This window comes from Elephantulus edwardii, unplaced genomic scaffold (assembly GCF_000299155.1).
Source record: "Elephantulus edwardii isolate Elephantulus edwardi_28Jun2011 unplaced genomic scaffold, EleEdw1.0 scaffold00091, whole genome shotgun sequence".
In the NCBI taxonomy this organism is placed as follows: Eukaryota; Metazoa; Chordata; class Mammalia; order Macroscelidea; family Macroscelididae; genus Elephantulus; species Elephantulus edwardii.
In genome coordinates, this window is record NW_006399841.1 from 726,560 (window position 1) to 741,406 (window position 14,847).

The 14,847-nt window shown below is 42.0% G+C and overlaps 1 protein-coding gene across 1 annotated transcript in view; it reads left to right on the forward strand.

Annotated features, from left to right (window-relative positions):
- Window positions 1–14,847, forward strand: part of SCN10A (sodium channel, voltage-gated, type X, alpha subunit) — a 127,240-nt gene that overhangs the window by 39,211 nt on the left and 73,182 nt on the right. Inside the window, exons 8-11 of the mRNA XM_006890648.1 lie at window positions 2,170–2,311; window positions 2,480–2,677; window positions 3,586–3,756; window positions 11,493–11,786. Of these exons, the coding sequence (XP_006890710.1) occupies window positions 2,170–2,311; window positions 2,480–2,677; window positions 3,586–3,756; window positions 11,493–11,786 (805 nt within the window). The remainder of the gene's footprint in view (window positions 1–2,169; window positions 2,312–2,479; window positions 2,678–3,585; window positions 3,757–11,492; window positions 11,787–14,847) is intronic.

Sequence of the window (14,847 nt, forward strand, 5' to 3'; positions counted from 1 at the left end):
TTTGGACATGTTGTAAGGAGGGACAGGTCCTTGGAGAGGGACATCATGCTTGGGAGGGTGGAGGGACAGCGTAGGAGGGGAAGGCCCTCTATGAGGTGGATTGAGTCAGTGACTGGGATAATCGGGATGGGTGTGTCAGAGGCAATGCGATTGGCACAGGACAGAGCAGAGTTTAGGGCTGTTGTACATAGGGTCGCTATGAGTCGCAAGCAACTTGAGGGCACATAACAACAACAACAACAAAGTCCCCATGCTCCTGTGGAGGAAATCCATGGAGAAAGACCCAGGAGGAGATGAATTGACACAGTAGCTGAGATAATGGAGGCAGGTGTGTCAGAGACCGTGAGATTGGCTCAGGATAGAGCAGAGTTCAAAGCTATTGTACATCCTCAGTGCAGTTAGCTGCTTAAACCTTGAGGTTAACTGCCCTCTGAGTTAACTCACAAGCCTACAGCTAATGGCTTGTGTAGCTTCCAGGGAGAACAAGCTAAAAGACTTTACATGTTGGTTGTAGATGTGGGAACTCTCAAATCTCCACCAAGATTGGAGATAAAATTGAGATTGATTATAAGTAAGTTGCTGGAACCCTAATCCATTACATGGCTCCTGAAACTGAGCGTTCCCGTGCGTGTCGAGAGTAAGGAGTGCCCCAGAGTTCAGGGCTGATGGAGCAATCTTGGGAGCAGAAGAATCTCAAACTGCAAACAAGGCATAGCTGTTTCCTTAAGCAGGCCATCTCCACTAGGGAGGATAGGAGCACTTCAAATACTTTCAGCAGAGAGATTACTCTTTTCTTTTTTCTCCACTAGTTTATTTACAAAATTTGAGTACAAATGCGGACAAATTATTTCAATTTCCTTCACCCTTTCACTCATCAAATTGTACAACCCAATGATTAATCTCCCCCTCCCCCTTCACATCCACCTCCCTCTGCTTCCAGCTTCTCCCACCCCTCCTGAATCCTTATACTCATTCTACAATAATGGTCTTATACAATATTTATCCTTGTGGGACTGAGTTAGTTCACTGAGCAAAATGGTCTCCAGTCTCTCCCAAGTTAGGTAATAATTTACAAAGTTATTGCTCCTGTGTGCTGCATAGTATTCCATCGTGTAAATGTACCATAATTTCTCAGTCCATTAGTTTGTGGTTGGATATTTGGGCTGTTTACATGTTCTTACGATGGTGAATAATGCTGCTATGAACATTGGTGTACAAGTCCCAGTTTGTGCCTTAGTTCTCATATTCTCAGGTTATATTCCAAGTAGTAGAATCTTGATATAAACTCATCTCTTTGTGAAGGGAGAAAGAGGAGTCCAGTGTTCTTACCCCAGTACTCCCTAAAAACCATCTTTAAAATTGATCTTCCATCACCAGCAAGGCTCCAGGAGGAGGTTGGGATGATTCGTGTATTGGGCTGGTGTGTTCACATATGTGTGATTTAAGGCAGTGACTTCTACTCTCTGAATTCCAGATTCCTCATGTGTGAAGAAGGATGATTGAGGAATGAAATGATGGTGTGTTGTTGTTTTGGTTTTAATTATAATGAAAGTTTACAGACTTAGGGTTTCCAGTCATTCATTGTTGCACTTTTCTCCCTCCCCCTCAATTCACTCTTCTCCTTGAAAAGAAAAAAACTCTTTCATTGTTATGCAACGATGGTGTTTTTAAAGATGGTTTTTAAAGCACTTAGGAGTGCACCCAGCACACAGAGCTCCTAAGTAAAAAAGTGTTCTTTTCCTTGTTAAATATAATGGTCAGTGAGCCTGGTTCATGTAAGTTCTCTGTCCATAGACACATCTCCAAGATCATGTTTTCAGTCTGGGTCATTGTCTCCAATTCCCGCATCCTTGGTATCAGTTTGCAAAGAGTCACCTAATTCCCCTTTCTTGGCGTAAATTTGCAAAGAGCTTGCCAGCTAGTTTCCCCAACTCCATTAATGCAAGCAACTCTATCCAGAGATGAGAAGTGTAAGCTTGACTCTCTCCTCTTCACCAATGACATAAACTGATGTTTGGAGACTAAGTGTCCAAGGTTTCCCAGTTAATCAAAGGAAAGACCAGGCCTTGAACTCATCTCTGATTTTAGACCCTGTGGGAGCCTCAGGGTACCTTGGGCCCAACCAGCAAAGAACTAAGCAGTGAAGGGCCTCTTGTATTCTTGATGCAGACACTGCCCTAAAGGTTATTTCTGCTTTAAATCAATGGAAAATCCAGACTCCAACTACACCAGCTTCGATTCCTTTGCCTGGGCTTTTCTCTCGTTGTTCCGTCTCATGACACAGGATTCCTGGGAACGTCTCTACCAGCAGGTATTATTGACCTGCATGTCCCATGCAACACTGGTTGGAAGCAGGCGGGTTAGCTGCATGGCTCTGCTTTGTCTGGGTGTTTTGTTTTGTTTTGTTTTCCTGAACAAGGCTGACTTAACTAGAAAGGCCCATGTGTCATGAGTGAACCTCTCGCTCTTGATTCTGCAGACCCTGAGGGCTTCTGGGAAAATCTATATGATCTTTTTCGTGCTTGTCATCTTCCTGGGATCTTTCTATCTGGTCAACCTGATCTTGGCGGTGGTCACCATGGCATATCAGGAGCAGAACCAGGCCACTCTGGATGAAATTGAAGCAAAGGAGAGGAAGTTCCAAGAGACCCTGGAGCTGCTCCGGAAGGAACAGGAGGTTTGTGATGGGGCAGAAGCTGTGTCTCAAGCTGTAGTAGGTCCTTGAGAAGAGGTCTGGGCCAGTCATTAGATGTAGGCTGTCATTCTAGGGAGCTAGAGGAAGATTTAGGAGTTACGCTGCCAACCCCAAAGAAAAGCAGTTTGAATCCACCAGCTGTTGACTGTGGGAGAAAGATGGTCCATTTCCTCCTGTGCTATTTGCTGCCTCTGAAAACCTACTGGAGGTTCAGGTATGAGTCAGTTCTGACTCAACTTTACTTAACGACAACAATATAGTAAGGTTCGGATAATCTCTGGCATTATTTTAGGTCAGGTTTTTCTCAAAGAAGAATTTAAGACATGATTATTGTGTACGGAACTCATTGAGTGAGGGCTGTCAGGAGAGGAGTGAAGACACGATGGGCAGACAAGGGATGAGACCAAACAAGGAACAAGGAAGCGTTCTCTTCTGGAGAGAAGCTTCAGTCTGTTCCCATGGGAGGGAGGGTTTCTAGAGAGTGACTGGTATCAGAAGGTACCAGAAGCATCACCTCACATCAGTTAGTCATTGGATACAGTCTAGCCCCACCACTTCTTAGGGAAGGCAGCCAAAACAATTTTCTGAAAAATGCGGCGGCTATGAACCGTTAGTAGCTAACAGCAGCTAGAAATGAGTGTGCTGATCTGATAAAGACCATCTGGGCAGTCCGCTAGCAGAGTCTGATACAGATGCTGGATACGGGATGTGACCCATAGGTGTGCCCCAATTATGCAGCTACCAGGGCCTGACCCTTACCCCAGTCCAAATTTCTCCTTACTTCTGATTTCAGACTCCCTTGTATTCCCCCCACCCCCACGTCTGGAAAATACATTTCTAATAAATTCAACAAGATAGCATTGGCTTCAGCATGTGCTGTCTCTCCTCAGGTCCTGGCAGTACTGGGGATTGAAACTGCCTCTCTCCACTCCCACAATGAGTCCTCATTACCCTCCAAACACGCCAATGAGAAAAAGCACGGGACAAACCCCAAAGTGTCAGAGGGCTCCATCGATGACAACAAATCCCCCCAGTCTGAGCCCTACAACCAACGCAGGATGGTAAGGGACTTATGTTTTTGTTTGGAAAGGATTCTCTACCTTTTCAGCTGCCATGGTGAATGAGTTTAAGTGAGAGGAGATTTGCAACAGGAAGCAAGCTGAAGGCACAGAGATTAGGAAGTTTTAGTAACCCCAACCAACCCTCCTTCATTACTTAAAGTAGGACAGGGTCATTGAGAAATGGAAAATGGACACATGGTAAAGATGTTTTGGGGCATAAAGATCAGTAAGACTAAGGTTATGAAATGTATAAAAAGGAAAAAGATGTCCCACATGACTTCTAGGTTTTAAGTCTGGACAATCAAGTGGGTAACGATACTGGGATCACCTCCCTCTGACACATCAACCTGCATTTCAGTGCCTGGGTCGTTGCCCTGTCCATGGTGCTGAACTACTTTACAAGCTACTTTTTCTGACATCATGCTTCAGGCTCTTTGGTCAGATTCTCATTGGTTGGCTTGGAAGATCCCATTAACTACGTATGTGACAAAATTCAGCCTTATAAATAGCTTCAAGAGATCACCACTGACTTTGTCGACATTTTACTGCAAGTCTTTTTGCCTCTGAAATGTCTCTACTCAATAGGTTTCTGCTCCCCACATTCCTGACCCTTGTGCATTCTATGTACCCCAAGTGTTCCCTTCTCATACAACTGGAAGAAGAGAACCTTTTGAGGTAGAGTAGTCTCCAAAATACAGAAAGACCGGTATGACTCTTTTCTAGATTTCCTACCTCTCATATCCCTTTCAACCTTTTTCTCTTGTGTCAACCCCAAAGACTTTTTACTTTTTGGAATCCCATCCTTCTAAGCCCTGTATAATATACACATATATACATATGCATACATACTGAACTCAGTGACACAATCACTCCTAAGTATATATCTACATCTGTGCTATATCTTTCCTTCCTCTGACTCTTTTTATTCCACATCATCTGAACAATTCAGAAGATCTTTGAAAGGTGATTTGATGAGGGCTTTGACAATCACAGAGCAAAATGAATCACAGCATCCATGAAAATGTCATCTACACCCAAAATCGGGATCTCATTTCCCCTATTTGGTCAAGCTCATACAGATGAGAACCTGAATGTCCAATAGTTAGTGTATATGAATGTCTCTCCAGCTATACTCACCTTCAAAGGGAGAAGAAAATAAAGAGCTACCATGTACAATACAAGGTGCTTGGTATAAAGGGATGACGAAAATATAATCCCTTAACTTGGATGCACAGTCAACACCCATAGTAGCAGCGACCATGAAACTAGAAGTCGGGTTGCGTTGGGAAAATCTGCTATCAAAGACATCTCCAAAGTGCTAAAAAAAGCAACAATGTCAGGTTGCAGACCGAGGGTAAAGTATTTTTATAATTAATAATGAGACAGACTACCAGGAATGATATAGAACAGAGAGCGTGAAAAACAGGGGGCCAGCAGTTCCATGACTGAAGGCCTTAAACCATGCCTCTCTGGGTATTTATTGAGAATCATAAGGAAGGTAGACAAAGTAAAATCATAAGGAAATATAAAACAAAAACAAAGGATAATGGTGAAGTCTTTTGCAGATAAGGCAAGTTCCTCTTTCTGCCAATCTCAGGAGGGAGTTAATACATCAGTTAATACAAACTAAGAACAATGTTGACTCTTAGGGAATGACTTAGTGCCACAAGGTGACCTTCAGCTTGTATTAAGCCTCCCTCATTTCCTGATATATCATCTGGTTTACTATTAAAATATTAAATTTAATATTCAGCTTCCCTCAATGTCAGTCTAAAGTTAGTGGTGAGTCTAATCCAAGCCATGGTGTTTTCAGTTGTCTCCTACACATTTGAAATTTGGAATAAAGATGACAAAAAAATTGATGCCTTTGAGCTGTGGTGTTGGAGAAGAATACTGCATATCCCATGGACTGACAAAAGAACGAACAAATTTGTCTTGGTGGAAGTGAAATCAAAGTGCTCCGTAGAGGCAAAGACAATAAAACTTCATCTCCCATATGCTGAGCAGGTTGTCAAAAAGGACCAGTTCTTAGAAAAGAACAGCATGCTGGGAAAGGTCGAGGGCCAGATAAAGAGAGGAAAACTCTCAACAAGGTGGAATGGACAGTGATTGTAACAATGGCTGAAACATATCAGAGACCATGAAGATGGCACAGGATAGGGCAAGGTTTAGATCTCTTGTTTCTAAGATTACTATGAGTTAGAATCGACCCAATAACACCACTATGAGAGCAAAAGATAAGTAAAGAGGATTGTGATTGTGGAAAACAATATTTCTGTTCCCTAAACAGTTGGAAGTAGAAACAACAGTTGATCCAGAAATGCATTTCTTGTTATATATTCTAAATAAATAAGGACAGAGGCACAAATTGCAGGATTATTTACAATAGCAAAGACACAGAAACATGTCTAAGTGTCAACTGAACAGAAAAATAAGTTATATTACGCATTCATAATGGAATACCATAAAAAGTTAAAGAACAACGAATTTTCAAGATACTATATAACATGGATGGGCATGAAGGACATTTTTGCTGAGTGAAATAAGTAAATCACAAAAGCACAAGCATTGAATGAGCCCACTATTATAAAAGTTAAGGAATTAATTATACACACAAATAAATGTGCATGTACAAATATCTACAAAACTAATATATAGGTGGGCATAGTCCACTGGGGATTAATTTTATAAAATGTATACTATATAACATTTTATAAATATTTTATAGTATATTTTATAGTATAGTATTTATAGTATATATATAGTATATATTTTATAGTATATTTTATAGTATACACAAAGACATCAACATTCTTCAATAGTTACAAGGATGAAAGGAGACAGAAGAAGAAGGGAATAATCAGTAATTAGACAATAGACATATTAAGTTAGGTGAAAGGAAAGGCTATATGAAATCAGATGATTAGCATAATATCAGTAAATAAAAGGAAGACACAAAGAGGTGGACAAGAGTTAGAGACAACAATAGACGACTACATACACTACCCTTTATTATCGATAACAGCAAACATTAACCTCCAAGTGGATGCATAGACCAAAAAGATAAACAGACATGGGTGAGTAAAAGGGACTACACCCATGACCAAACATAGGGACTCTTGTGTGTGTCTGTTTTAAATTGTTATTTTATATTTATTTGCTTACAAAGTTCATATACATCGTGTTTCACAGTATTATTCATTCATATAGTGTTTCATACAATCATTTCCATTCATTACATTTTATAAAATTAATCCCCAGTGGACTATGCCCACCTATATATTAGTTTTGTAGATATTTGTACATGCACATTTATTTGTGTGTATTGCAAATATATCCATGTATATAGTAAAGCCAACAAGGGGCAAAGCTATAAAATTTCTTAGCCATAACCAAAGAACTTTTTTTTAAAAAAATTATTTTTAATAGATTTTTTTAATTATTATTTTGTGTATGTGTGTCTGTGTACCGTCAGATCAGATCTGACTGGTACAGGAGGAGATTGTCCCTCCTTTCCCGGCAGAGCATCTGGTGGATTTGAACCATGCGTCTCTGGGATTGCAGTGTAGCTTCTTGCCACTAGGCCACCAGAGCTCCCCAAATTTTTATTTTATATTGGTTTGCTTACAAAGTTTGTGTACATTATTTTTTGCCCTGGATCTTTCTCATTTCTTTTGCCACCCCTCCCTCTACCCGTCACATTTTGCAACCCAATGACTACTCCCCTGCCCATCCTCAACTCTCTGCTCTTACCCTTCCTCCCTTAAATCTTCATACTCATTTTACGAGATATATTTTTATTACTACAATAATGATCTTATAAAATATTTGTTCTTATGGGACTGAGTTTGTTTGCTTAGTATAATGCTCTCCAGTCCCTCTCAAGTTATGTCATCATTTCCAAAGTCATTGCTTCTGCATGCTAAGTAATATTTCATCATGTGAATGTGCCACAATTTCTCACTCCCTTCAGTTGTATAACCAAACATCTTAAGAGGATAGGTTGACTGGCCTTAGGATTAGAGTCTTGGAGAACATCAAAGCTAATTGCATGACATAAGGCTGGTTACAGAGCCTTAACATTATCTTGGAGGATATTAAGGTCAATTGCATGAACATAGCCCACAAAGACAACGTTCTACACTCTCCATTGGTGGGTAGCAACTTGAGTCTTAAAAGCTTGCAAGTAACCATTTAATATACATATATTGTCTCTCCTTGTCTGGAACAAAGAAGAGGAAAGAAAAATAAAGATACATAAAGCAAGCTATACTAAAGACGAATGAACCACATGAACCTCAACTTCATGACCCTGAGACCAGAAGAACTAGGTGGTGCCCAGCTACCACAGTGGATCGTTCTAAAAGGGATGCCAAAGGAGGGTCTTGAATAGAGTGGAAGATAAATGTGAAACCAAACTCAAAATCATAAAAATATCCAGGGTTACTAGACCTGGATGGAGATGGTGGAACCCCCAAGACCATGACCCTTAACCATCCCTTGAGCCTAGAACTGGACTCTCCGTTGGGACTCAATTTTCACCAAAATAATAAAAATACCTGTAAAGTGAACAGTAGCACCAGGGTGATTCTCAGTCTTTAGAACAATTAACCATGCAGGATCAAAAAGGCAGCATTTGTCCAGGGATAAAGCTCAGGTGGCTGGAAAGAAGAGTCTAGACAAAGAAATGGAAACAAAACCTACAGAGAGCTAGTAGGAGGCTTGCCACTTCAAGGTATGTTTGTTACATAAAACAAACTATGTATGGATGATTGAAAGAATACTAACCTGCTCTGGCATAAAAACTAAAATTTAAAAAAAGAGATAAGACATTCCATTTCCGTGAGATAGTGGGATAAGTAAGAAGAATCGAATTGACAAGATGTTCCAGTTCTAGAAATTGAGTAAATAAACAGAATTCATCAAAGCGGGAAATTCAGCAGAGTGATCAGAGTTAGATAGGAAGTGCGTGTTTTGGTTTTATTACCGACTGTGACCAGAGAGCAACTAGAGGCTCGTTACGGTGAGGTTCCCCCGTGTTCGTGGGAAGTAACCAGGACAGCATGCTGACTACCCACGCTCGCTCCTGGACCTCTCAATTAGCTCCTTTCCTCGGGCAACTGGAAGCCACACAGTTCCCTCAGTGGGAGAGTTTGATGGGAAATGTTATTGATTTGAAGGAATGGTATTGTTCTTCCAGGAAATTAGACTGCAACTCTTCTCTCAATCTCTGCGTTGTTACTGTTCAAAGCTTGCCTCAGGGGATCCTGGAAGTTCATTAGATTATAAAGCACTTGTCTCTTCCTTTGCAATATTAACTCCTAGCACCCTTCAAGAACGGTTCTAATGAATTAGAGAACCTAATTTTCAGACAATAAAGTAGTGGTGGCCTAATGGCAAGAAGCTGTGCTGCAGTGCTGAAGGCATGCAGTTCTAATCCAGCTGCTTCACAGGAGAAGGATGGGCAATCTCCTCCCATGAGATTAACTCCCTCTGAAAACCTGCCTGAGGCTCAGCTATGGGTCTGTTCCAACTCAACAGTACACAACAACAACACACAACTGTTTCAGTCACCAGTAATTCACCAACCATGTCCCAGCGCAGTATAGCTGAGCTTCATTGAGCCCACAAAACATCTGAATGTGAGGAAGAAAATCTAAGAAATCGTTTGTGCAGCCCTGTGATCAAATACGAACAAAGAGATGGGATCCCTCTGAGTGACCAGGACATACTCTGGCACGGCGACCTAGTCACTGAGCTGCAGCACCCCGTATTTTCCCATCCCTTCTAGCCTTACCCCAGAATCTACCTAGAATATTCTTTTCATCATTTCTACTCCTTCTCACATATCTACAAAGACCACTTGTATCGGTCTTGAGCTCTCTATTGCATTCCACGGAGCTCTGGTGGCTTAGTGGTAAGGAGTTGCAAAGTCAACCCAAAAGCAGGCAGTTAGAATCCATCAGCTACTCCAAGGGAGAAAAATGGGTGATCTCTTCAGAAACAGGGGCAATTTACAGCCTCTGAAAACATGCAGGGTGGTCAGCTATGAGTCTCAGTGTTGTGTAGCCTTGTGACGCAAACAGAGAATGTTGGCAAGATATATTGTCATTGCAAGTCACACTCTTCATGGGGGATGCAAGGTCCACAGCCCATTTATAATTTCACATAAAGTCATTCCTAAGATAAAGCATTAACTGTAATTCAACTACTTTTTTCTTTTTTTTTACTAATTTATTTATAAAATTCTAATACAAATTTGAACAAATTCTTTCAATTTCCCTCACCCCCTCCTCATCAAATTGTACAACCCAATGATTAATCCCCTCTTCCCCCTGCACATCCACATCCCTCTGCTTCCAGCCTCTCTCACCCCTCCTGGATCCTTATACTCATTCTACAATAACGGTTTTATACAATATTTATCCTTGTGGGACTGAGTTAGTTCACTCAACATAGTGCTCTCCAGTCCCTCAGAAGTTAGGTAATAATTTACAAAGTTATTGCTCCTGCGTGCTGCATAGTATTCCATTATGTGAATGTACCATAATTTCTCAATCCATTTGTTTGTGGTTGGGCATTTGGGCTGTTTCCACATTCTTGTGAGGGTGACTAATGCTGCTATGAACATTGGTGGACAAATCTCAGTTTGTGGCAATTCACCTCTTAGCAACCAATCAAGTGTAACTATCCAAACCATCATTGTTAACATAAATTATAATTGTAGCTGGTATTCAGTACAAGCAACAGTGCTCACCACAGCGGACAGAATTTGTCACTAAGTTCCAGCAGAGACTTGGGTCAAGGGAGACATGAGACAGCAAGCATCTTGTCTTCTCCAGTGCCTCTGGTTTGTGGCTTTGAGAATTCCATTTAAATGCCCTTATTTCATGCAGCTTCAGCCAGTAAGAGTCTCTCAGAGCTGAGGTGTAACCAATCAGAATTCTTTAGTACATGCTGTCCTGCAAGTTCTCCCTTAAGGGTGCAACCAATCATAGGGGTACATGATATCAGCTGTTCCATCCTTGGGATTAGCCCATTGAGTCTCTGGGCATCTTCTAATTAACACATTAGGCCTCTGGGCCTGCTACAACATCTTCTGATTCACATGTTAAACCTTTAGGTGTTTTGTGGCAAATATGTAGCCTATTTACTCATCACAACTTGCCTTTTTAGCCGCTCTAAACATAAACATCATGAAACAACAAACTTATCTTACTTTCATGCAACTTATCCTTCTAGCCACACTCAACACAGCAAACATAGTCATCATGACAGAGCAAACTTACATTCCTCCCTTAACATAATTTTAACTAATCTATACTCTTATTATATTTTTGACAGACTTGTGTTCTTAATAGTGAATTCCAATTCCATGGCACATAACAACAACATCATTAATAATTGTTGTTCTTAGGTGCCTTCAAGTCGAGTATAGCCCATAGTGACCCTGTGAACAACAGATCGGAACCGTGTCCTATCCTGTTCCATCCTAACACTCACGGACAGACCAGAGTCCACAACAGCATTCACTGTAGCAACCAATCTGGTTGAGAGTCTTCTTCTGTTTCCCCGACCCTCCACCTTTCCAAGCACAAAGCATCTCATTTCTCCTGTGGGTCAGGAAATAAGGACAGGCAAATGGAGTAGAAGGGAACGATGGGTTCCAGACGTGCCTGCAGTACGAGCTTTTAGCCTCTCTTTCTTCTTTCCTTCTCCTTTGGGTCAACGCCCAGTCTTTCCTAGGCCTTGCTTCTGGAAGACGACGGGCTAGCCATGGCAGTGTGTTTCATTTCCGGACTCCGGGCAGAGACTTATCATTCCCTGATGGAGTCACAGATGATGGGGTCTTCTCTGGAGACCGTGAAAGCCACCGAGGCTCTATGCTACTAGGTGGGCACGCGGGCCAACAAGGCCCCCATGCTAGAAGCTCACTGTCTCCACCTCCCAACCCGGGCTCGGGTCATGGTGAAGATGGACACCTCACACTGCCCACCAGCGAGCTGACCCCTGGCACCATGGATGGCTCGGTGAGTTTGTGGATGCTCCAGACCCTCTTGGGCTGCCTTCCAGGTAAGCATCCTGAGGCAGGAAGGCCACGTGTCAGCAACAGGATTCTCTAGACATCAACACTGGCTCATTTTACCGACTGGGAAAGTAAGATCCAGAGATCCAGAAAGAGATTGTATTTACCTGAAATCTATCGAGTTTTCTGGTTTACTCTGCAATACAGTGAAGAAATTCTTTTCTATTTGATCTCATGTTTCTTTACAGTGTTTCTCTGCTGTCACTCACTGTCATTGTTTTGAAGACAGGCCTACTTGTTCCTAGATGAGTATGAGAATACTAAAGGTCCTTCACTTGCTGCTTGTGGCTTTGCCCAACTAACCCAGGCTTGGCAAATGATACCCAGAGAGATCTGAAAGGGGCCCTTCAGTTAAGGGACTTGGGGGAAAGTGCACAAATTCAGCAGCAGTAGCCAACTCTCCAACATTCTTAATACAATAATCTAAGAATGTAATGGCAGACCAGGGACTCCTCACCGATCAAGAGCTGTGATTTCATTTGAGTTCCCCACCCCCCCAATTTGCAGTAATGATAGGCTTACTGTATTTTACTTACTCCATCTGGCTGGTCAGGAATACAGAGAAGTGTTCCACGGACTCTGTTAAGTCTTTCAGAGTTGTCTTACTTAGGCCAGACTCTGACTGGATGTCAGCCCAGCAAGAAACAAACAAGTGTCTACAATGAAGAAATGAAGAGAACTTAAAGGAAAGTTTGCCGAGGGGTGGCCTGATTTCATTCCTGGATGGCAAAACAATTAAGCATGTGACTGTTAATCAAATCAACCAGAGGTTCCTCAGAAGAAAGATCTGGTGGCATTTTATTTAGAAAAAAAAAAAACCAAATCAGCCATTAAAATGCCGTGGAGCTCTGTGAGGTCACCATGAGTTGGAAGTGACTAAATGACAACAGACTTTGTTTGGATTCTTGGACTGAGTTAAAGGAACTAATAATAATGGTGGGGAAACCCAAGGACTGGCAATGGTGCAACTTGGTATGCTTTGGCTTAAGCGTTGAGGGAAGGCACTAGAATCATAATCTCACAAGAGCTGTGACTTGGAGAGTCTCCTTGTCTTCTGTAGCTGGAGGATGGCAGGCAGTAATAAATCACCTACATTTAAATGCGTGTGGCTGAAAAATTAATAAATATTAGCAATGAAAATCATTCGTTGAGTCCTCACACTTGGAAATTTTCTAAAGTTTCTTTTTCTTTACTAAGTACCTCTCCTATGCCTATGGTTTTCATGGTCTGCTTTTTGAGTGGACTCTGAATGGCTTCCTGCAGTGTTGAAGCAAGAGGGGCTTCCTGACAGAAATGAAGAACTTAGGGAGAGCTTAGGTAAACCCAACAACAGCTCGACCAGGAAGAAGTGAAAGAATCTCTCTCCTTCCATCCTCTGGCCTTCTGTCTGTGCCTACCACTGCCTGAACCTGAGCAGAACCAGGGGTGAGGGTTATGAAGCTCCTTCCAAAGACAGAGAACAGGGGAGACAGAGCAGAGAGAGTCTCAGAGGCAAATAAGAATCATTACTATTGAGTTCTGAAGTCAAACCCTTCAGAATGACTTGTTCAGGAAACATCACGTTGGACCACCTACCCCTCACTTATCTGTTCTGAGAATATCTGTGTCCTAGGTAGTAACACTCTGGGTACCAACAGCCAGGAAACAAAAAGATGAATTGCATTAGCAAAGTCTGCTGTCAGAGACTTCTCCAAAATATTGAAAAGCAACGATGTCAGTCTGGAGACTAAGGTGCACCTGATCCAGGCCACGATCTTTGCAATTACTTACTATGCAGGAGAATTGATGCCTTTGGGCTGTGGTGCTGGAGAAGAGTGTTGAATATATCCTGGACTGCTAGAACAAATAAGTTCAACCTAGAGAGTGTGAGACTAAGCTGCTCCTTGGAGGCAAGGATTCTGAAGCTTCATGTGAGATACTTTGGATACGTTGCAAGGCAGGACCAATCCTTGGAGAGGGACATCATGCTTGGGAGGGTGGAGTGGCAGGGCAAGAGAGGAAGACCCTTGATGAGATGGATTGATTCAGTGACGGAGTAATGGGGGTAGGTGTGTAGGAGACAGTAAGACTGGCACAGGATAGGGCAGGGTTTAGGGCTGTTGTACATAAAGTCACTGTGAGTCACAGGTGACGCACAGCACATAACAACAACAACAAACAACAAGAAGATAGTCTAAACCTGGCCCATCCTGGTTTGCTTTTACTTTTGTTTCTGGCTAGTGCATGATTAACTCTTCAAGCCTTTCTGTGTCACACGGGCTTGGATTTCAATCCTGACTGTACCATTTACCAACCAAATCACCTTTAGCAAGTCCCTTAAAATCTCCAAGTCTCCTCATCTTCTGCAGAACGTTTCCAGAAAGACAGAGGACGATATGAATAATAAATCACCTACATCTGAATGCATGTGTGGCTGAAAAAGTTTGTAAAACATTAGTTATGAAAAGCATCCATTGAATTCTCACGGTTGGATATTTTCTAAGTTCTTTTCCTTTACTAAGTACCTCCTATGTTGTGTTGAATTGGACTCTGCATGGTTTCCTGTAGTGCTGACTCAACTTACGCGGGGCCCAGAGTCCACAAGTCATGAGTAAGTGTGTGTGGCTAGACGCAGAGGCCTGCTATCGTCCCCAGAGAGGACTTCAGGGAAAGCCCAAAGAAAGAAGGACTAAAACAACAGTACCCAGTCTTATCTCCCAGCCACACGCGAGACTTTGAAATATTATGTCAGACAATTTAATAGCTAGGTAATCAAGACACATAAATGTTCTCTGCAAAAGAACATGAAATTGTATACTGGCAAAGGAAGTGGACTTATTAAAAGGGAGGTTGAGAAACCATATATATCATGGGGTAAGAAGTCTATGTAAAAATTGCATATACTTCCCAGAGGAAGTATTGTAATTACTTCCTGACCCATTGTCCCTAAAGTGCTCAGCTCCTCTTCTCAAAAACCTCAAGAGACCTTTGAGGCTGTCCCATGCCCACTCTGATGTCCAAGTCCT